The sequence below is a fragment of the Chiloscyllium plagiosum genome, unplaced genomic scaffold (genome assembly GCF_037043375.1).
Source record: "Chiloscyllium plagiosum isolate Xiang-an unplaced genomic scaffold, Cpla_swu_hap1 HiC_scaffold_19, whole genome shotgun sequence".
NCBI lineage: Eukaryota > Metazoa > Chordata > Chondrichthyes > Orectolobiformes > Hemiscylliidae > Chiloscyllium > Chiloscyllium plagiosum.
In genome coordinates, this window is record NW_028270157.1 from 64,652,109 (window position 1) to 64,674,062 (window position 21,954).

General features: G+C 38.8%; 1 protein-coding gene across 1 annotated transcript in view; it reads right to left on the reverse strand.

Moving 5' to 3' along the window:
* The window catches only part of ipo8 (importin 8), a 113,049-nt gene that overhangs the window by 20,434 nt on the left and 70,661 nt on the right, over positions 1-21,954 (reverse strand). Inside the window, exons 12-18 of the mRNA XM_043709009.2 lie at positions 18,855-18,971; positions 16,288-16,377; positions 10,448-10,613; positions 8,838-8,998; positions 6,495-6,620; positions 4,123-4,189; positions 3,216-3,341 (exon numbers count right to left, since the gene is read on the reverse strand). Of these exons, the coding sequence (XP_043564944.1) occupies positions 3,216-3,341; positions 4,123-4,189; positions 6,495-6,620; positions 8,838-8,998; positions 10,448-10,613; positions 16,288-16,377; positions 18,855-18,971 (853 nt within the window). The remainder of the gene's footprint in view (positions 1-3,215; positions 3,342-4,122; positions 4,190-6,494; positions 6,621-8,837; positions 8,999-10,447; positions 10,614-16,287; positions 16,378-18,854; positions 18,972-21,954) is intronic.

The following is a 21,954-nucleotide window of genomic DNA, read 5'->3' on the forward strand; positions in this document are numbered from 1 at the left end:
CATCCATGGTGTACAAGGAATGTGTAGGTCCAGGAACTTAGTAAACTGGCAGAGTTACATATTTCTTTCCTTTAAATCTGTTCTTGATGATAAGGTCAAAATTCAGATTTTATCACTACTTGCCCTTGAGAAGGTGAAAGGGAGCTGCCGTTTTGAGCCACTGCTGTTCAAGTGATTTAGGTACACACAAGTATTTAAGGGAGGGAGTTCTAGGATCCTGATCCAGTGACACAGGAGTGGCAACACTGTTGCAAATTAGGATGATCTGACACTTGGAAGGGAATCTGCTGGGGGCAATGGTCTTCCAATGTATCTGCTCCCCCTATCCAAGATGGAAATATCACACGTTTGGACATGACCAGCAAAGAAGCCTTAGCTGAAGCGCACATAGTTTTGAAGAGATTAGACAAGGAGAGAAAATAAAAGAGGTCTGTTAAATTTACCAACTCTTCATGGCTTTTTTTAAACCTTGATTTCCAACCACATTTGCAATTTCCAAGTGTCATTATTGTGACAATCATAACTCACGCAAAACCTTTTATATTGGTAATCAAAAGCAAATTCTAAGAATGTCTCCATGGAGAACAGTAAACCAAGCACTGAAATTTGAACAGCTGCTAATTAAGTAGAGCACAACTTTCTTGTAGCTGATTTTTATAGTAGTCTTACAGAAAACAGCCAATCATAATACGCCTGTAATAATGTCCTTTCACATTCATCAAGTTGCTAAATTATCTCCTAGCTCGGTTTGATGATATAAGGTTTAAATTGGCTCATAATTTCTCCACTAAAACAGAGATGATACAATTTGCCTGTAAAGTTTAGTTTCCTGAAAGTAAAGATTGCAGTTATAAAAGTTGTGTGCACTTTCAGTGTGGAAAGATGCTGCAACCACAAAGAGTTCCTTACTCGACTGGCAGAGAGACCAGATTGGAAAGGTGCTAGAGAAGCTCAACAGAGCCAACTTGGAGAGAGAGAAACAGAATTAAATATTCATGTTTTGAGTCCGATATGACTTCTTCTGAACTGAAAAGGTGGCAATGGAAAAAGTGATACTCATATTACAGCCTTTGTAATAACGTCAAATCTACAACACAACGTTCTGAGCTTACTTTTAAACAAGTGCCGATAAGGCAATTTCCCACTCGGGAATAGTGGGCTAAGAAGACTGACTTGATATCTCGGGTTAGCAATTCCTAGAAAGGTGGAGGGAATTTATGAAATGATCAGATTCACCAATTTAAGATTGGAAACATCAATCAAGATGATGAAATAAAATTAAGTGTATTGAAAATACTCAGATCAGGCAGCATCTACAGAAAGAGACTCAATGTGTCAGATAAATAACCTGTCAGCAGAACACTTTCAAATTTTCAACATTGGCAGCATTTTTATTTTTGTTTACACGCAACAGTTTGACCATTTGATATGACCGTGTTTGATAGAATATAGGAGAAGGAGGAAGCAGTGGGGGAGGTGATAGCGGGTGGGGTTTTAAACCTCAACAGGTACAAGAGACAGACACAGAGAGGCAGCATTAAAATGTTTAAAGACTGAAATCTGACACCCATATCCATGTTGAACATGTTCAAAGTAGTAGATATATGATTAGCCCGATTTTCAAAGGTGGCTTAGTTACATAATTGAGTTAATGAGGCACAGTGTTGTAAAATGTAATGGGTGTGGACTAGATTTGGAAGACCATAAAGCCAGGATCCATTAGTGCAATATGAGCACTGCCTGTAAGCTATAACGGTGCTCTTCCTCAGACCTTAAAGCTGATCTGTTTAATTCTTCCCCATAGTAGGCTATGGTCAAGACTAAAGTTAGGTTGGCTCCAACAGATTGAGGATGAGATGAGTATATTTCATCTATGTTGTCTCCTTCTCAATTGTTGCACTTTCTTAGGAGCAACCATGATACAACAAAACCACATTTTGGCTTTAAGAAATAACTGCCTTCCACCAGTGGAGAAATGCTTAGTCATCAAAATTCACTGATGATCATACATTTAAGATCAGGCTGGGCCAAATGAAGGCCAAAGGGAAAAGGCAAAATCTGCAGAATATTTAATGTCAAGTACTTCTTGAAAGAAAATGAATGGTTTGCCAAACAGGACAAAATATTGACATGTTTGGGGGGAAAAATTGGGCAAAGTTAATAACTTGAGGTGCAACTATGCATTTTTTAACCAAAATGTTAATTAATAGAGCTGTATATATCAGTGAGATAGAAGGAAAAATGGCAACTGCAATAACTGACAGCACTAATTCAGATTTGTGTATATATATTTTAAAGCTTGAGCCTTTTAAAATATGCAGTTTTCTGTGAGGGCTTCTTTATCATCCAATTGGTAGTTGTACTGTTGAGAAAGTAGTGTGGTTGCATGTTTAGCCAACATGCAAGCTGTTCATACCCAATAAATAAGTATGGTTTTGCCATTCAGCTAACCAGTATGGTTAAGATAATAAACAAACATTTAATAGTTCCTTATTCAGCCTGGAGAAGACTTCTTGTTTTGCTTTGGACAAAATACCTACTTTATTCAAGGTCTGATATTTTACTAGATGCTAAATGTAGTCTGCAAATGTAATAGACTCATACTTTTTATATTTGAGAGATAAAAATGTCTACATTCAAGCTTAAATGTAGATCACTCACAAGAAGTGTTGAACAGCACATGAGAGTCAATGTTATTTGATCTGGTTACCCATTGGAACAATTAAATCACACTAATTTTATCAACAGCCTATTACTACAGAATTCATTAAACCCTCTTTAGAATATCATTCTTCTATCTCACTTCCATTCACTTTTCACAACGATCTTCATGGCACAATTTCAGATGGTTTCTCTCATGGTCTTCGATCAAACCTTGGACAGATCTCATTGCAGGCTAAGCCAGCAATATTATTTTGCTGACATCCACATTAGTTTTGCTTATCTAATAGCTTACGTCTACTTTCATAGTCAAGTAAGGACTCATAGCAAAGAAATTCAGACTAGTGGGTTTCAAATCCAGTTAAAAAAAAATTAGACAACTAATTAAATTGTGTCAAGTTTAGTAATGCAGGATTACCTGAAATTTGAATTCTCTTTTATATAGATATACCATATTGGATGTTATTATCAATGGTAGATTGTGCATTTGAAGCCAAATTTGCTGTTGCAATATGTAGTTTTTGAAATGTATTCAAAGGAATAATTGGGAATACCTGTGAAATATTCAAAGCAGTCTTGCTGAAGGACTTCATAAAGAACACCAAGAAGTTGCCACATATTAGGTGATATGACTTGACATGTTAAACTATATGCAAGGGACAGAACCTCTTCATAGAACTCTGCAGCAGAAAAAAAGCAGGGATTACTATTTAAGAATTCTCAAATAAAGGAAAAGCTATCACATTTTCATCAGGAGTAAAAGTAACATCAGAATAAAAACATGGCAAGATTACAGGCTATTTTAGTAGAACAATACTGTAGTTATGAAAGGAATGCAGAAGCAGTTTGAAATCACTTAACGACACGTCAGAAACACACAATATATTGAGGAATGGCAAAAAAAACATGTTAATTAGTCAATATTAACATGCGTTAACCATGACTCAGAGGTAGTACTTCTATCCCACACCTGATCACATAAATTGCATTAACATTCAGTCCACTACAGGAAGAGAGCTGCATCTTCAAAGGCTTTCCAATTCATGTAAAACTAAGGCCCGCCTGCTCTCTCATGGATGTAAACAATCTCAAGGCACCACTTCAAAGAAAAGCGGGGAGTTCTCCCAATGTCTTGGCCAATATTCATCCCTCAAGCCACATGCCCTGAAAACATCTGATTATTTATTTCTTTGCTGACTGTGAGACCTGGCTGTGTGCAAAAGAGCCACTGTGTTTTTTTCTATAATAATTCAATAAGTATCTACTACAATTTCATTAGTTGCAAATTACTTCAGACATTCTAAGAAAGTAACTGGCTCCCATGTAAATTTAAGTTCTTTCTCAGTATCCTGTTAGGTGTTTGTGCACTGATGATTAGAGAAATCCTAACATTTGTACAATGTTATCAAGGCCTTATTGCATTTTAAATAGCAAAGTTCAAACAACAGATATAGACTGTACCTATTACGTGTTTCTGAAGTACTAGTCCAATCACCTGCAAACAGATGCCCTCGAGCTGCAGTGTAATCTGGAGGATAGGGTGGAAATGGAGGAGGAAAAAGATGTGTACTGTTACTCTGGGATAAACAGATAGCAATCAAGGTGAGTAAGCAATAGAAAGATCCAATTTCTCAATACATCTACCAGAAGTTTTACCTTCTCTTATCTCTAATTGAAGACACAACTCTTCAAAAACAGGGACAAAATTCCTGAGTTAAGAGTGAAATGAAACAGTTTGTTTCAGCTTCAAACCTTCAATAGGCTCCTTAAAAATCTCTCCAAAAAAGACTCCATCCTCTTGCTGGAACAGCATCCGAGTTGCAGTAAAAAATGTTTGACACTGCTGTCCCACCCAGAATGAATTAATTGGTAAACCTTTAGAATGACACAATTACAGCACACTTTTAAAAACTACAAAAGCAGGAAACAATTTCATTTTACATTGAGCAACAAGGACTGAGTGAAACAAAAAATAGAGAAGTTGCTCATATTCAAATACAGCAAGAGGTGGACGTTATCCAGACTGGAGCTGATAGGTAGCAAGCAGTATTTGGCCACACAAGTGCCAGACAATGATCACCTCAAAAAAGAGAATCTAAGTATTGCCCCTTTATATTCTATGACACTACCATCACTGAATTCCCCATTATCAATATCTTGGCATTACTACTAACCAGAAACTGGACTGGACCAGCCACGTAAATATTGTGGCTACAAGAGTAGCTCAGAGGCGAGGAATTCTGTTGTGAGTAACTCACCTCTGACTCTCCAATTCCTGGTCCCCATCTACAAGACAAGGCCAAGAATGCAATGGGATAGTCCCCAGTTGTCTGAATTAGTACAGCTTCAATAACATTCAAAACTACCAGTTTACCAAATACAAGATGTGGTCATCAAGGGTCCTTTGACACATTTATTTTAAATCAAAACCTCCACATCTAGGAGGAGCTGGGCAGCATCTGCATAGGAACATATTACATGGATACCCCCCACCAACTTATACACCACCCTGACTTGGAGATGTAGTCACCATTCCCTCATTGTTGCAGGATGCCCCTCCCTACTAGCACTAACAGTGTACTTACACTTCAAGGATTGCATCAGTTAAAGAATGCAGGACAACTGGTGATGGTCAATAAATAATGGCTTAGTCAGCAATACCCACATCCAGTAAATGAAAATAGTGAAAAATAATTGCTCAATGTCTATTAAGTCACAGGAAAAGTTTGGAATTACGAAAGATCATTTGATCGAGCTCCTCACTCAATATAACATGGAAATGTTTATCCTTCTAACTTTAGGTTTCATTTTACTCTAATTTGAGAGGTGCTTTCGGAGCCACATGCTTCTATCACACAAAGGTAAATAAGTAGATAGATTTGGGCCATTGGCAGATTTGAATTTTTTGTTTCATAACACTTGTAAAACTGCACTGGAGAAAGTTATTACAATAAGCACATGAGAGAAGTGAGAATGAATGTTGACCAATTCCCCCGTGCAAACAGAATATACAACACAAGTAAATACAGCAAGGTGGAATGGGTGGGATGCCGTGGGGAGAGAGTTTAGAACATACCTGGGCATGATTACCTGGGAAATATATAAAGAAAATTGGCAACAAAAAGACATCTGCTGCAGAGTGTAACACTGCACTGTAGGGAACACAACTGTGCTTTCTCTTGAAGGCAAGCTGGTACACTGGTAATGTTTCTGAAACTCTCACTTAGTCATTGCGCAGTCACAAGCTTATTGTATGAAGAAAAGAGAAACTGCTTTAAAATTGCAATATCTGACCATGGACTCTTGATCATCAAACAGTGAGAAACGTCCAAACATTGATTTCCAGGACAAACAGGTTACTGAATTTGGGACTATTTCCTTCAATTAGATTTAGTGATGTATAACTTTCTGAAATGTTTGCACTAATAACTTCACATCTATTTCCTGTATGTCTAACAACACACACAGAGTTTGGTTCGCACATTAAGTCTGTCATCATTACCCCATTCTTTTCATTTATTTTGTCCACTTCAGCCCCGCACATCTTGTATATATTTCTTGCTTATTCCCTGCCATTCATAATTACTGTACTATCATATTCCTCTCTCACGCCTCCCCAACATAAACTTGGCCCATGTGTTCTACTTGCTCGAAACAGGTACACTGTCCACCAACTTCACTACACACAATAAATGTACCAAAGTTAGGTCAAAGGCCTCATCTCTTTCTTCTAATGCATGCATCACTTACCTGACTTTTATTAATTTCAAAATATGATTAACCTAACCATCTGACCACTAAATGCTCAGAGTCCAAACAAAATGGTCACTGACCTCCTTGTGAGCCTCCACGACAGTCAAGATGGTGTCTATTGTGTTTAGGATACCCATAGCCATCACTGTTTTGTCCTCTATCTCTTCATAAGCATCACTCTGGAGGACTTTGCTGAAAGTCATGGCCTGAAATGAAAAGCAAACACCTTATATTTGTATTTCCATACTCTAAGTTCTGTAAAGTTGTTTAAAACTTGTAGGTACCAAAATGTTGCAAAGAAATTGCATCATTCACATATTTTACCTACTAAAATATCTTGTCAACAGGTAGAGGGAGTGCCAATGGCAATAATATCAAAAGAATTGAACAAAAAAGAACATGATCAATCAAGATTCTATGGCTCTCAATTTAGGTCTGAACACAATTGTCACCATTAATCATCACTCCAGTTATTCAATTGTTACAATGTAACAAAAACTATAGTGCACTCACTGATACCAACTGGAGATTGAATGAAAATAGAGGAGATGCAGTTTGGATTTTAGCAGCTATGGTACAGTCTAATATCCAATTCTTATCAAGATAGTTTTGTACCTCTTATTCATTTCAAACACCTCCACAGCCACTCCCATACTAGTCTCTGTAACTTCCTCCAGTCTCAACCTCAGAACTGCTTTTCTCCATCTCTATGCTGTCATGCACCAGTTCCTTAGCCCAATCACCGCTGGCCATACTCAGATGGGCAGCTGTACTGTACTTAATTGAAGATTGAACAGTCTATTTACGCCAAGTTCTGATGTAACTTATACCTTGTGTCACCTAGACTCTTCGATCTAAACCTCTCACCATCTTTTTCCTATTTTAAGACACTGTTTCCAATCTAACTCTTAATTGGACTAAACCTGTGGTCACCTGTTCCAATATCTCCCTCTTTCAGCTGGTATTAGCTTTTGTCAAATTGGATTCCTAAAAAGGTCTTGGAAATTTATTAGAACATCAAGGACACTATTATAAAAACAAGATGCTGTAATTTTCAGTGTACCATAATAATGGGTGGGACTGCTGCAATGTCAATATATTCAAATAAGATTTAAGAAATGATCAAGGGATCTAAGTTGTCCCTCTAAGCACTATGTAAAATGGTGTGACATCTTCCTGGAGATTAGTATCCTTGCACCGATCTAGTCAGCCAATGCAAGGCTTAAGCTTACATCCGAGCTATAATGATTGAAAACAGAAAATGCTGGAGATCACAGTGGGTCAGATAGCATCTACGGAGAGAAATCTAGTGGGTAGAAATTGATAGTCAATCTTTCAGATTTTGACCTTGCAAGAAAAATATCTGGCAAAGAGCTACATGTTCTGGCATCTACACTGTAGAACTGACAACACGAGGGAAGCAGAGGTAAAATTACTTAAATTCAACAGCAAAGCTATTCATTTGAGAACTGCTAATGTTTTAATACTGATACCTTCAATGGAACAAATACTTGTTCTTTTCTAGTGACCACCCCTTGTTATCTATGCTCTCATTCCATGCTAAATACTAATATGATTCCACAATAAACGGTACTCCACTGCATGTAGCCATCCAGAGATCCATATGCCATGACTTACTTTGATACGTTGAAGAGCCCCATGCAGTTCATGGGTTGCACGTTGACCAGTGCTGTGATCAGGAAGGGCATAGTGATATCTTTACACGCTTGAAAAACTATGCATCAAGTCAATTTCTGGGTGAAGAAATTAATAGTGAGATCTGTTGCATTTCTCTATTGGGACTGCTTCTTTGGAGCAACCTGGGACATTTGATCCCATTAAAGGTATTACATAAATGCAAGCATTTGTTACAAGCAACAGCCATTCAAGAGTGCAATATTCGTTATTCAAAACATTAGACTTGTATAATTTCTCTAGTCCTTTTGATGCAGGAAGCACAGCAGCCCTCTGGCATACAGCAAGATTCCACAAACCGCAATGAGACAACTGACAGATAATCTGCCCTGTGTCTTTTTAAAGAAGTAATGGTGCTTGAAGGATAAATACAGGATATACAGGAAAGAGATTCTCATACTTTTCTCTGAAATACTGCCTTTAAAAAAAAATGCCTTTTTACCCAAAAAGGCTGTCAGTGTTTTCAGTTTTATATTTCAGTTTAATATTTCATCCCAAACATGACCGCTTTAACAGAAGCACCGGCAATGGGATTATCAGGCTAGAATATGTGCCCAAGATACTAAATGGAGTTGTAAACCAATAACCTGCAGACTCAGAGGCCAGGGCTCTACCACTGAGTCAAGGTAGAAAGTTAGTGAGCAATTCACAGAAGCAGCATCATTTAATTAAAAGAGTCAAGACACTAAACTGGTAACTTCACTAACACGTCTCTGGCATATACTTACTAAATGCTGTGTCATGTCAACAGCAATAGTAGTCATCTCCTCACTGTATTCACATATCATCTTCTGAATGACGTTGGTGAGATCATCATTTTCAGTTTCTCGGACAATGTGGAGCAGCTCCTGCATTACTGGCCTAACCGATGGTTTTATATATTCCTTAGCTGGGGAACAAATGTCAATGTATTAGCTGCAATGCCTTATCTTTATTTTTCAACTTCTTTTCACGTGCCACAAATCTACGGTGCACTCCTATTAGGCAGACCTAGTCTTTGCAATTCTCTACAGCCTCAAATGACACTGCATTGTACAACAGAGAGCGACAATGTGGGCAAGTTACCCTGTCTTCAGTTGATCATGTATTTGGTTTTGTTCCACAGTAATGCAAACTCAACTGAAAACCCTCCTGACGTGTGGTTTGGATTTGTGGTCAAGAACAGTGAGATTCCAAATCTTATTCATTTGAACAGTAGATCATTTACGATTGACTATAAAACTAGACCATCAAACAGACATGTTTCTAAATGAGAGTTTGTAATGCAGCATGTTTTCTGTGGTTGCTGTTGGATTTAAACTGTTAGTTGCCTTCAAATAAGAGGTAATAATGGCATGGGTTTCCCAGCTTCGGGCTAATTTGAGCATTTTGCGTCCATAGGTGTTTGTGATTTTGGAGAAGATTTGTAACTCAGGATGTGGATCAGATCTAACATATAAATAGAAGTGTGAGAGAACACCAACACTTGATCAGAGGCTCACTGATGATGTGACCTAACATGGTGACGAAATATATGAAAACAAATCTACCAGCTCAGCATGCAAACTTACAAGAGGTATAATACCAGTGAATTGAAATATTCATGTTCAAGAGAACCAATAATATTGACATTCAATTCAGTTTTCTACCTAATCCACTGTTTTCCTCAGCTGCTATCATTGACATTATATATACTAAAAGGTCAAAATTGATCTAACTCTTCCCAGAATGAATGGGTAGAAGTGTACTGATTGTACATTTCTACGATTCAGCTTTGAATCGTCTTACAGAAGGGCCAGTGAGAGACCTGGAGTCAATCCAGCTAGATCATAGTTCTTTAGGCCATTCAATTCTAATTTGACAAGCCCAGAAGCAGAGGAAACATCACATCTTAATGCAGCTAGCAATAGAGAAGACAGAAAAACATTACAGGCCTTTATGTAACCATAACTGTCTGCTGATTCTAATAGAGTCATAACAGCATCTGCCTCCCTCTGTCTAAGTACTGTGCAAATGGATTAACAGACACTGTGGATCCTATTAAACTTCAGCAACAGTCATCAATATCTATTTCCATCAAAACATTGCTGTACTGATACAATAATATAGCTAACCTGTCATAACATAAAATACAAACAATTTTTACACAGTTAATTAGAAATGAGCTAATTTAAGAAAAGTTCTAACATCAATTTTAATTTAACAATTAAAAACAATAAAAAAAATTATTTGCTTGAATCCAAATATTTGATAAAGGATTGGCACAGGTGATAAGTATGTCCGAACAGGTAATGGCAACAAGCCTATACAATTGTAATAATGATACGTAATGTTTCAATGTAGGATCTCTCTAACTCACCTTGATCTTGGTTACTAATAAGTGTCTGCAAAGCAATGGCAGCTTCTACTTTGACTGGCATTTCTTTATCTTCAATTAAACTCTTCTTTGTCAACTCAACAGCATTTCTTAAGTTAAGATCATTTGTGAATTTTAGATTGCAAAATGAATGAAGAACCCAACAGGCCTGGAAACAAAGTCAGATATAAAAAATATACTCAGTTTTATCAAAACCAATGAAAAGAAAATGGTTGCAACAAATTAATTTTGATAATTTCTAAGTATTTGCATGTATGCTAGTCCAAGTGGTTGAACAAAGGTCTGACTGTGGAGATTAGAACATTTCAGTAGTATACAATGGTAGCTGCACTGTTCCAAAACAGACGTGGGAATAATAATATGATTACTTCAATTGCCTCACACACAGTTTACCAATGTCAAGGATCAGAAAGACAAAATGCTGTTTTACAGTTAGGCCTTACACAGCTGATTGGCTGGTGATGCATCTTCAACTCATCAGCAATGAATTGCTGCATTTAAGAGAGTGATAAACATTTTTATATATTCTTTCAGTTTCCAGAATTTAGAAAACACAGTGACATATTGCGAGAAAGTAGAGATTGTGGAATTTGATAGGAAAAGCTGAACATTAGTCTAAATTCAAGTATTCAAACTGACATCTTAGGTCATGCTAATTCAAACCAAATCAATATGTAAGAGAGAACTCAGAAGCAAATCTTCCTGAAAACCTCTAATGTCACAATGTTCAAATCTAAAATGCAGATAATATCAACAATTTGCAATTATACGGAGGGACTTTGTCTGGTGTTGGAGTATAAACATAGAAGATGCACATTATTCCTGTCAAACAGGAAGCAGATGATCTTGCCTGATATTCATGTTGTGGAGGTACCGATGTTGGACTGGGCTGGACAAATATAAACGACACCAGTTTATAGTCCAACAGGTTTATTTACAAGCACTAGCTTTTGGAGCTTCTTTGTCAGGTAGCTTGTGGAGTAGGATCATAGCACACAGAATTTATAGCAAAAGATCATAACATTATACACAGATGCAATACATTGAACAAACACAGAAAGCAGTTAAGTCTACTTTCTCCCACGCACACACACATATAAGTCTATGGGGTGAATTTGGATTTTCAGATACACTCTATTTGTTCAAAAAGCACACAATCTGTAGGCAGTCAATTTTTTTTTATAATCTAAGTGACACAAATTCTTACTTTGGAAATAGATCCAGTCTGACTCAAGGTTGAAATACATACAGACTCTAACCTCACACCTTTGACACATTATCTGAGCTGAGTTGTCACTTTTTTAATAAAACGTTATGTTATGTCAGAAATGTGGCTTGAAAGAACTTCTGGGATTCGCATGTTAATGTTAAAAGATGGAAAACTTAGCAGCAATCTAGGTTTGTTCAATATATTGCATCAGTGTATGACACTATGATCTTTTGCTATAAATTCTGTGTCCATGATCCTACACCACTAGCTACCTGTTGAAAGAGCAGTGCTCCAAAAGCTAGTACTGCCAAATAAACTTGCTGGACTATAACCTGGTGTCATGTGATTTTTAACTTTGCCTGGTATTGCCAATTTTCAAAATGGCAATATTTATTATTGGGGCATTTCCTTCTAATAAAGATAGCCAGAAGTACAACAGAGTGAACTGTTTGTGATGAACAAACAATTCTTACTCCTGTCTCTTTAACAACAAAACACAAAAAGGTAGTATATGAGTTATTCTAACAATGGAAATTCCATATGGAAAGAAACAAATACACCCATTATTTTGGAATTGTGAGAAGATTAATTTAAAACAGCTAATTTAAAATATAGTTTAAGGCTATCAGGTAGAAAGGCCTAAGATTGGAAAACAAAAATTAATTCCTGCAAAATATAAAAGAACTGTGTAAAGACTGAATCTTTCCTCATTTCTGTAGTTTAATTGTGAACAAGACCTGGGAAAAGGATTGGTTTAAAAAAAAATCAAGGTTAGTGCGTCGGATTACTGCACGTTTTAAAAGCAAGTTACCTGACTGTCATTGTAAGTGCTGTTTACATTGCTGTTTGCTCAAGCAGTGAGGAGAAGTCTAGTTTCAGACGAACTGGAGCCAAAGGGCATGTACAAATGAAGATGAGGTGATATCCTGTCTGCTGAGAACTTTATGATGTGTCTTGAACACAATCCAATGAATTCATGCTCAACAATACTGAGAGTATCTTTCATTTCAGAAGTACAAAGTAACAGAATTTAAATTTCCCCTGCTAACATGATGGGACATAAACTCACATTCCTAATGTATTAACTGTACCACCAGATTTCTAGTCTAGTTATAGAATCACAGAGTTGTACACCACGGAATCAGACCCTTTTCAGTCCAACACATCCATGCTGACCAAGTTTTCCAAACTAAACTAGTCCCATTTGGTCCAAATCCTTCTAAACCTTTCCTATCCATGTATCTGTCCAAATGTCTTTTAAATGTTGTAACTGTACCTGCATCAACACCTTCCTCTGGCATGTCATTCCACATACGAACCACCATCAGTGTGAAAAAGTTGCCACTCTGGACTTTTTTTAAACCTTTCCGCTCTCACCTTAAAAATATGCTCACTAGTTTTGAACTTCACTATGCTAGGAAAGGATGTTTGCTATTCACTTTATCCATGACCCTCATTATTTTATAAACCTCTACAGATCACTACTATGTTACCATTACTGGCACACCATTAGTCATTTGAATTTATTTATCCAGTGAAGAAGAGTAGATGTTCTCTTAATTATGATACTGTAAGTTGTGAAGATTTCTGTTCAGTACTTCTGGCAATAGAATAAACATAGCTTAATTACAGCAGTTGTTCATTTTATAATGAGGTCAAACACCTTTTTCAAATACAGGTAGTTCTCCTGTGACATGGTAGTTGCATTCCCGTGAGACACTATGTTATAGAAAATCACACAATAGAAGTAATGGGGCCTATGGGAAAAACAGGGTTAGGGACTCCAGTTTAGCAAACCTGTCCATTTCTGGCGAGTTACAGAAATGCCAATTTGTTACAAGTGAAATTTCCCAATGTATTGTTGTATTCCCTGCTCCTTGTGGAGTGGAGTTTATCCAGAACTGGCTCTCTGCCATTAAACTTTGTGAAACTTGCAAGTTTTTTTTTGGCACAAGTCAAATGTTTTTATTGAGCAGGTGGCTAAAGGGCTGGGATGCTCTGAACGACTGGAAGTTTTGATGGATCTCGGGTTTCAGAGAGATCTGAGGGGCCGATACTGTCAGATCCTCCCCCCACTTTCAAACGTTGATGGGTGAACTTGAATCAGAGTCAAAGAGTGTGGCGCTGGAAAATCTACCCTGTCAAGATGACTTAAGAAGTGTCTTACTCTTCTAACCCCAGATTTTTAAAATTCACTCATGAGATGTGGGTGTCTCTGGCTAGGTCAGCATTTATTATCCATTTCTAATTATCTAGAAGGCAGTTAAGAGTCAACCATGTTACTGTGAGTCTGGAATCACATCAGCAAGTCCAGTTAAGGATGGCAGTTTCCTTCCCTAAAGGATGTTAGTAAACCAGATAGGCCTGTCTGGCAATCAACAATAGTTTCCTGGTCATCATTAGATCTTTAATTCCAGAATTTTTAAAATTGAATTCAAATTCCAACTATCTGCCATGGCAGGACTTGAACTCAGGTCTCCAAAACGTTAGCTGAGTTTCTGGATTAATAGTTTAGCGATAATATCACAAGGGCCTTGACTAGGCCACTAGACCATATGATACAAGCATAGCCTATCCAATCTTTCCCCCGAAGACAACCTGTCCATTTCAGGAATTGTTGTAGTTAGCATTCCATGAACTGCTTCCAACGTTCTTAAATAAAGGCAATTCAGTAATAGTACAACAGATGTGGTCTCACCAATGTCCTGTATAACTGAAGCACAAATCCCCAATTTTGTAATCAATTTCCCTTACAATAAATGATTATATTTTAATGTGGTTGACTCTTAACTGTCCTCTGGGCAATTAGAATGGGAAATAAAGGCTGGCCTAGCCAGCAATGCCGCATCCCATGAATGAATAAAACAAAACTTACTTTCCTAATTACTTGCTGTACCCGCACACGATTTACAATTCGTGCATTAGGACACCCAGGAATTACAAGATTTGTTCTGTATTCAAATATCCAGTCATGTAAAGAATTCCCAACAACTGACTTGCCATGTCAGGTGTACTCTTAGTTTTAGGCACAAACATAAAGAAGTTTGAAGAATAGACTCAAATGCAACACTTCACACAAGTGTGAGCTTGATCAGACAGGATTTGGACAACATTTGTTCACTAGTATATTAAAATGGTTTCAGACAGGAACTATCCAACTTTTATCAAGGTTTCACTTTGTAAACATTGGTTAGAAAATACAAGCCCTCCTGGCTCAGAAGTAGGGTCTCTACCACTGTGCCACAAGACCTCACAACTTTTATTTAAGCACTTGCTGGGCATTGTGGAGAAGCTTTAAACTTATTGGTTAGTCGAGGAATTTTTCATCATCCATTACAGGTATTATGACACACCTCTAGAGCACGTAGGACTTGAATCTCAGTCTTCTGACTTAAGAGACACTACTACTAGACCACAATGACCTCCACTGGTTCAGTCAAGTTCCTTTATTAACCTATTTCTCCAACCAACTTGTTCAGAGATGTTATTACACATCTCTGGAGCAGGTGAGACTTGAACCCAGGCCTCCCAGTCCAGGATAGGAACACTACCACTGCACCGCAAGAGGGCACTGGTTGAGTCAACCTATTTTTCTAATCAACCCATTCAGAGACGTTGTTACACATCTCTGGAACAGATGAAACTTCAACCCTGGCATCCTGGTCCAGGGATGGGAATACTACTACTAGATTACAAGAGTGCACTGTTTGAATCAAATATAAATACACAAACCATTTTCAACTAGCTATAAACTAAACTGTTAACTCCAACAGCTTAACAGAGGCCATCAACTCAAATCCACTAACTCTAATTTCCACAACTCAAATTAATACAATGCTTAACTGTCTACTGGAAAACTTTCCACTGGAAATCTTGAATGAACACAGAACACACACTCGTCAAGAGATAAATTGCAGCTGTAAGGAAGAAAGATAGGTCAACATATCAAATGAAACCCTTCTGCAACATTAGGAAACAAAGACATTACTGTAGCTACCACATCTTGGCGAGGGCAGCGCTCCATGAACTCAGTGCAACATCCATTTTGGCCTCCTGTACCCCAGTTTTCCTCCTCCAACTATTGATAGCCATACTCCTTATCAAAGCCAGCTCGGCCCAAAAATTCTGGAACTCTCACTTTAAAATCTTTGTCTCACTCCCTTTCTTTAAGACACGACTGGAAACCTAATAGCTTTAGGCCTGGCTGTCTTAATATCGCAAGTGCCTCAGTGTCAAACTCTGCCTGGTAAACTCTTATGTAGCACTGTGAGACATTTTACTGCCTTAAAGGTGCTATACAAATTCAATCTATTAAATTGGGGAGGAAAAAACGGTGAGATCAAATATTTTATTTTACTGGTGCTCCCCTTAAGAAGGTTGCTGGACATATAACCTTTTACATTTTTTGTGGCTCAAGTACTTCCTTCTTGCAACCCCATTTCTGTCTACACTCAAACTAAATTCCACAGATACTGGCAAATGTTGTTGCATTTTTGACAGAATTCAAAGGCCATAAGAACAATTTATTTCCCCGCATAATGAAGGAAAGAGGACAGCAATCATTAGTTGGAGCTACTCATCGCCAAATCATGCAAACAATGAGTGACCTTACCCTAGCTCGGAGATAGCCTAGATTGGAGTTAAAGAGTGTAAATACATAATTCTGAAGCATCAACTCCATTTGGCCCTTGTATATGTTTTTCTGTTGATAAAAACAGAAATTAAGGGTTAGCTGAGTAGATGATACAAGAGGAAAATAAAATGCACAATACGGTGAGGTAACTGTCACAATAATATTAAACAGAGCTTGAAACAGAGAGCTAGTGTCTTTTTCTTAATTCGTGGGATATGGGTGTCACCAATAAGGCAGGCATCTGATGACCATCCCTGATTGCCCTTGCCTTCTTCAATCACCTCAGTATATTTGGGAAAATACATTCAGAGTGCTGTTAGGAAGTTATAGGATTTTGACCCAATGATATTGAAACAATCACAATAGAGTTTTAGATTAGTATTCTGTGCAATTCGGAGGAGACGGTCCAAGTGATGACAATCCCCTGTATCTGCTATCTTTGTCCTTGTAAGTGGTAGAGATCATGTGTTTAGGAGGTGTAACAAAAGAGACCAGGTGAATTGCTAAGGTGCATCTTATAGATGGCACATACATTAGCCATGGTGTGCCTGTGTTTAAGGGAATGTATTTTAAAGGTGGCGAATGGGGAACTAATCAAATGGGCGTACCACCCTGGATACATTAAACTTGGTAAGTGTTGTTGAAGCTGCACTTCCCCAGCCAAGTAGAGTATTCTATCATATACCTAACTTGTGCTTTGAAGATCTTGGAAAAGCTTTGGAAGGTCATGAGGCAATTTGCAGAATTTCCAGCCTCTGACCTGCTTTTGTCACCATTGTATTTATATGGCTGTTCAGTTAAACTCCTCATCAATGGCAAATCTCAGGATGCTGCTGTTGGGGGGGTTCAGTAACAGGAATTCCATGGCAAATCAGCAAAAGCAGTTTAGACATTCTGGTCTTGAGTTGATCAAAACCTAGTACTACTGTAATTCAAGGGTTACTTGTAACTTATTATTAAACCTCAAATGTTGTTCAAATCTTGCTGCACAAAGGCACAGACTGTTTTGGTGTCTGAGACTTTGTGGATGCTCTGGAGCTGATTAGTTTTCCACAACTTTTTGTCTTCACGCTAAGACTGATTTTCGTCTGTGGAGAACTTTCCCAGATTCTGAATAACTTGAATTTCATTAAGGTTCTTTGACCTCAAACATCTGTGACGTGGGCTCAAAATCAACTCAATTGAGGGCCTGGAAGCCTTTGTTGGCTTGAATATGATCCCACATGGTAAAGTTAACTCCAATATACATGAGCATGGTAGAAACAGAATATCTTTTGTGAGAAATGTGTGTAGAAGGAAGTGCTCAACCAAATTTGAGGCTGGCATAAAACTGCAGGCAAGAGTGTAGGAGCTGTTTTTATTTCGAACAGTGTTGTTCTCAGTCTTTGCTGCTTGATGCTTATCATGTTCAAATATTATGTTTGAAATGTAGAAAATGCAGGTAAGGTCAAAGTAGAATTTGTACTAAGGGATGCAGTATCCTTTCAGAATTCAAGATGTCTTTATTGTTTTGTCAAGATGCACTGACAACCTTTAGTGACAGGATATTACATATACATTTACTTGTCCAAAATAGTTTTGCTCTTTCATAAATACAAAACTGTACAGATGAAATAATACATGTTTTCCATTGTGGGCCATGAGAATTGTTAAACTCATAGAATGTTCAGTACAATCATCGTGGTTGAGATAAATGCTGGATGTGTCTGGCATTTCTTGATACTACACATTTAGATTCTAGGTCAGAGACAGTACTGTCAACATTTAGAAACAGATTATCGAGTTGTTCCTTTCTCCCTTTCTTGTATGAAAATGCTTGCTTTTGTGAGGGAAGCCTCGGCAGAATGACGAATTCACTTGCATGAACCTAGACAATGAGTGCCATCAAACTATTTTCAGAGACAAGAGCAGCAAAGACCAATCCCATCTGTTCAAGATGCAAACATGTCTGCTCTGTAGACATCATTAAAATCTTGCAAATCAAATGGTGGATATTCAGCCTATTGTGCCTTTGTCAACTCTTGGAAAGAGTTATCCATTAGTCCCAGTCCCCAGATCCCTGTAAAGTGCTGGATTTCTCTTTTTCTTGCCACCTACGGAGCCCAAGTATTTTCCAGCAAAGATCAGCTAACAGCACAGACTACACTTCAAGTGTAAAAGCTTCTGATTCCTTCAGCTCAGCTTTCCACTGGCTAAACGGTGGCTCAGTGGTTAGCACTGCTGCCTCACAGCACCAGGGCCCCAGGTTTAATTCCAGCCTCGGGTGACTGTCTGTGTGGAGTTTGTACATTCTCCCCGTGTCTGCGTGGGCTTCCTCCGGGTGCTCTGGTTTCCACCCATGGTCCAAAGATGTGCAGGTCAGGTGAATTGGCCATTCTAAATTGCCCGTAGTGTTAGGTGCATTAGTCAGAGGGAAATGGGTCTGGGTGGGTTACTCTTCGGAGGGTTGGTTGGGACAAAGGGCCTGTTTCCACACTGTAGAGAATCTAATCTAATCTCAACTGTCAAGGCGAGCTTGACACAAACATCTTTATTTATCCACCTACTTTCAGCAGAATGTCTGCCAGAGAACCGATTACATGCAGTGCTCCATCCTTCTTTCGAGGATCGCCACTCGGGTCTGTCAAGATCTGGTAACAAAAGCTCATCATCTTTGGCAAAACCTACAAAAGTCAAGGCAGTTAAAAGGGACAAAACATGGAATTAGGATGAATGATTTTCAAAAGAAAGTTAGCAATACAGTTAATGTTTACTGTTTTCAACTAATTTATAGAGGGATCTACATTAGGAAATAATTGGGTATTAAACTTGAAATTTGCATCAGGCTTTAGGATCTGGTCAGAGTCTTACAGCACGGAGATAAACCCTTTAGCCCACTCCGTCTAGTCCCATTTGGCCCATTTCCCTCAAAATGTTTCATAACCATGTACCTGTCCAAATGCCTTTGAATCTTGTAAATGTCTTCACCTCCACCACTTCCTCTGGCAGCTCATTTCATATATGCACACCCTCTATGAAAAAGGGTACCTCAAGTCCCTTTTAAATTTCTTCCCTCTCACCTTAAAGATATTCCCTCTACTTTTGGCCTCCCCTACCCTAGGGAAAAGACCTTGATTAATGCCCTCATGATTTTATAAACCCCAGGAAAGTCCAGGCCTATCCTTATAACTCAAATCTTCCAGTCTCGGTGACATCCCTGTAAATCATTTTACACCCTTTCCAGTTTAATAACATCCTTCCAAAGCAGGGCAACCAGAATTGTATGCAGTACTTCAAATGTGGCCTTACCAACGTCTTGTACAGCCAATACATGACGTGTGAACTCTTGTACTCAATGCTCTGACTAATGAAGGCAAGCATGCCTTCTTCACCATCCTGTCTACCTGTGATGCCACTTTCAAGGAACTATTACCTGCACCACTATACCACTAATTTTGGTGTCATCCGCAAACTTACTAACCAAGTCTCCTACATTCTCATCCAAAAAATAGCTTATATAAATGACTAAAAATAGTGGACCCAGCACTGATCCTTGTGGCACACTGCTGGTCACAGGCCTCCAGTCGAAACAACTCTACCATCACTCTCTGCTTCCTACTGTCAAGCCAATTTTATATCCAATAGGTTAGCTTTCCCTGAATTCTATGTGCTCCAATTTTACTAACCAGCCTACTATGCAGAAACTTGTTGAAGGCCTAGCAAATATCGATGTAGACAATATCTACTGCTCTACCTTCATTCATCTTCTTGGTCACCTCTTCAGAAACTCATTCAAGTTAGTGAAACACAATTTCCCACTCACAAAGCCATACTGACTGCCTGTAATTAGTCCGTAATGCATTAGATCCTGTCTCTCAGATTCCTCCAACAACTTACCCACCAGTGACGTCAGGCTCACCAGTCTGTTGTTCCCTGGCTTTTCCTTGTAGCCTTTCTTAAATAATGGCACAACATTATCCAACCTCCAGTTTTCCAGCACCTCACCCGTGGCTATCAATGATACAAATATCTTGGTTAGGGGCCCGAGCTTCCCACGATGTCCTGGGATATACTTAGAGAGTCAGAGAGATGTACAGAACAGAAATAGACCCTTTGGTCCAGATATGCTGACCAGATATCCCAACCCAATCTAGTCCCACCTGCCTGCACCCAGTCCATATCTCTCCAAACCGTTCCTATTCATACACCCATCCAGATGCCTTTTAAATGTTGCAATTGTACCAGCTTCCACCACTTCCTCTGGCAGCTCATTCCATACATGTACCACCCTCTGCGTGAAAACGTTGCCCCTTAGGTCTCTTTTATATCTTTCCCCTCTCACTCTAAACCTATGCCCTCTAGTTCTGGACTCCCTGACCCTAGGTAAAAGACTTTGTCTATTTATCCTATCCATGCCCTCCATGATTTCATAAACCTCTGTAAGGTCACCCCTCAGCCTCCCACTCTCCAGGGAAAACAGCCCCAGCCTATTTAACCTCACCCGATAGCTCAAATCCTCCAACCCTGGCAACATGCTTGTAACTCTTCCCTGAACCCTTTCAAGTTTCACAATATCTTTCCAATAGGAAGGAAACCAGAACTGCATACAATATTCCAACTGTGGCCTAATCAATGTCCTGTACAGCCACAACATGACCTCCCAACTCCTGTACTCAATACTCTGACCAATAAACGAAAGCATACCAAACGCCTTCTTCACTATCCTATCTACCTGCGACTCCACTTACTCGGAGCTATGAACTTGCACTCCAAGGTCTCTTTGTTCAGCAACACTCTCTAGGACCTTACCATTAAGTGTATAAGTCCTGCTAAGTTTTGCTTTCCCAAAATGCAGCACCTCGCATTTATCTGAATTAAACTCCATCTGCCACTTCTCAGCCCATTGGCCCATCTGATCAAGACCCTGTTGTAATCTGAGGTAACCTTCTTCGCTGTCCAGTACACCTCCAATTTTGCAAACTTACTAACTTTACCTCTTATGCTCGCATCCAAATCATTTATCTAAATGACGAAAAGTAGAGGACCCAGCACCAATCCTTGTAGCACTCCACTGGTCACAGGCCTCCAATCTGAAAAACAACCCTCCACCACCATCCTCTGTCTTCTACCTTTGAGCCAGTTCTGTATCCAAATGGCTGGTTCTCCCTTGATTTAAACTTGCTAACCAGTCTCCCATTGGAAACCTTGTCGAACGCCTTACTGAAGTCCATATAAATCACATCTACCACTCTGCCCTCATCAATCCTCTTTGTTACTTCTTCAAAAAACTCAATCGAGTTTGTGAGACATGATTTCCCATGCACAAAGCCATGTTCACTATCCCTAATCAGTCCTTGCCTTTCCAAATACATGCACATCCTGACCTTCAGGATTCCCTCCAACAACTTGCCGACCACTGATGTCAGGCTCACCGGTCTATAGTTCCCTGGCTTGTCCTTACCATCTTTCTTAAACAGTGGCACCACGTTAGCCAACCTCCAGTCTTCCACACCTCACCTGTGACTATTGATAGATACAAATATCTCAGCAAGGGGCCCAGCAATCACTTCTCTAGCTTCCCACAGAGTTCCACGGTATACCTGATCAGGTCCTGGGATTATATCCACCTATATGCGTTTCAAGACATCCAGCACTTCCTCCTCTGTA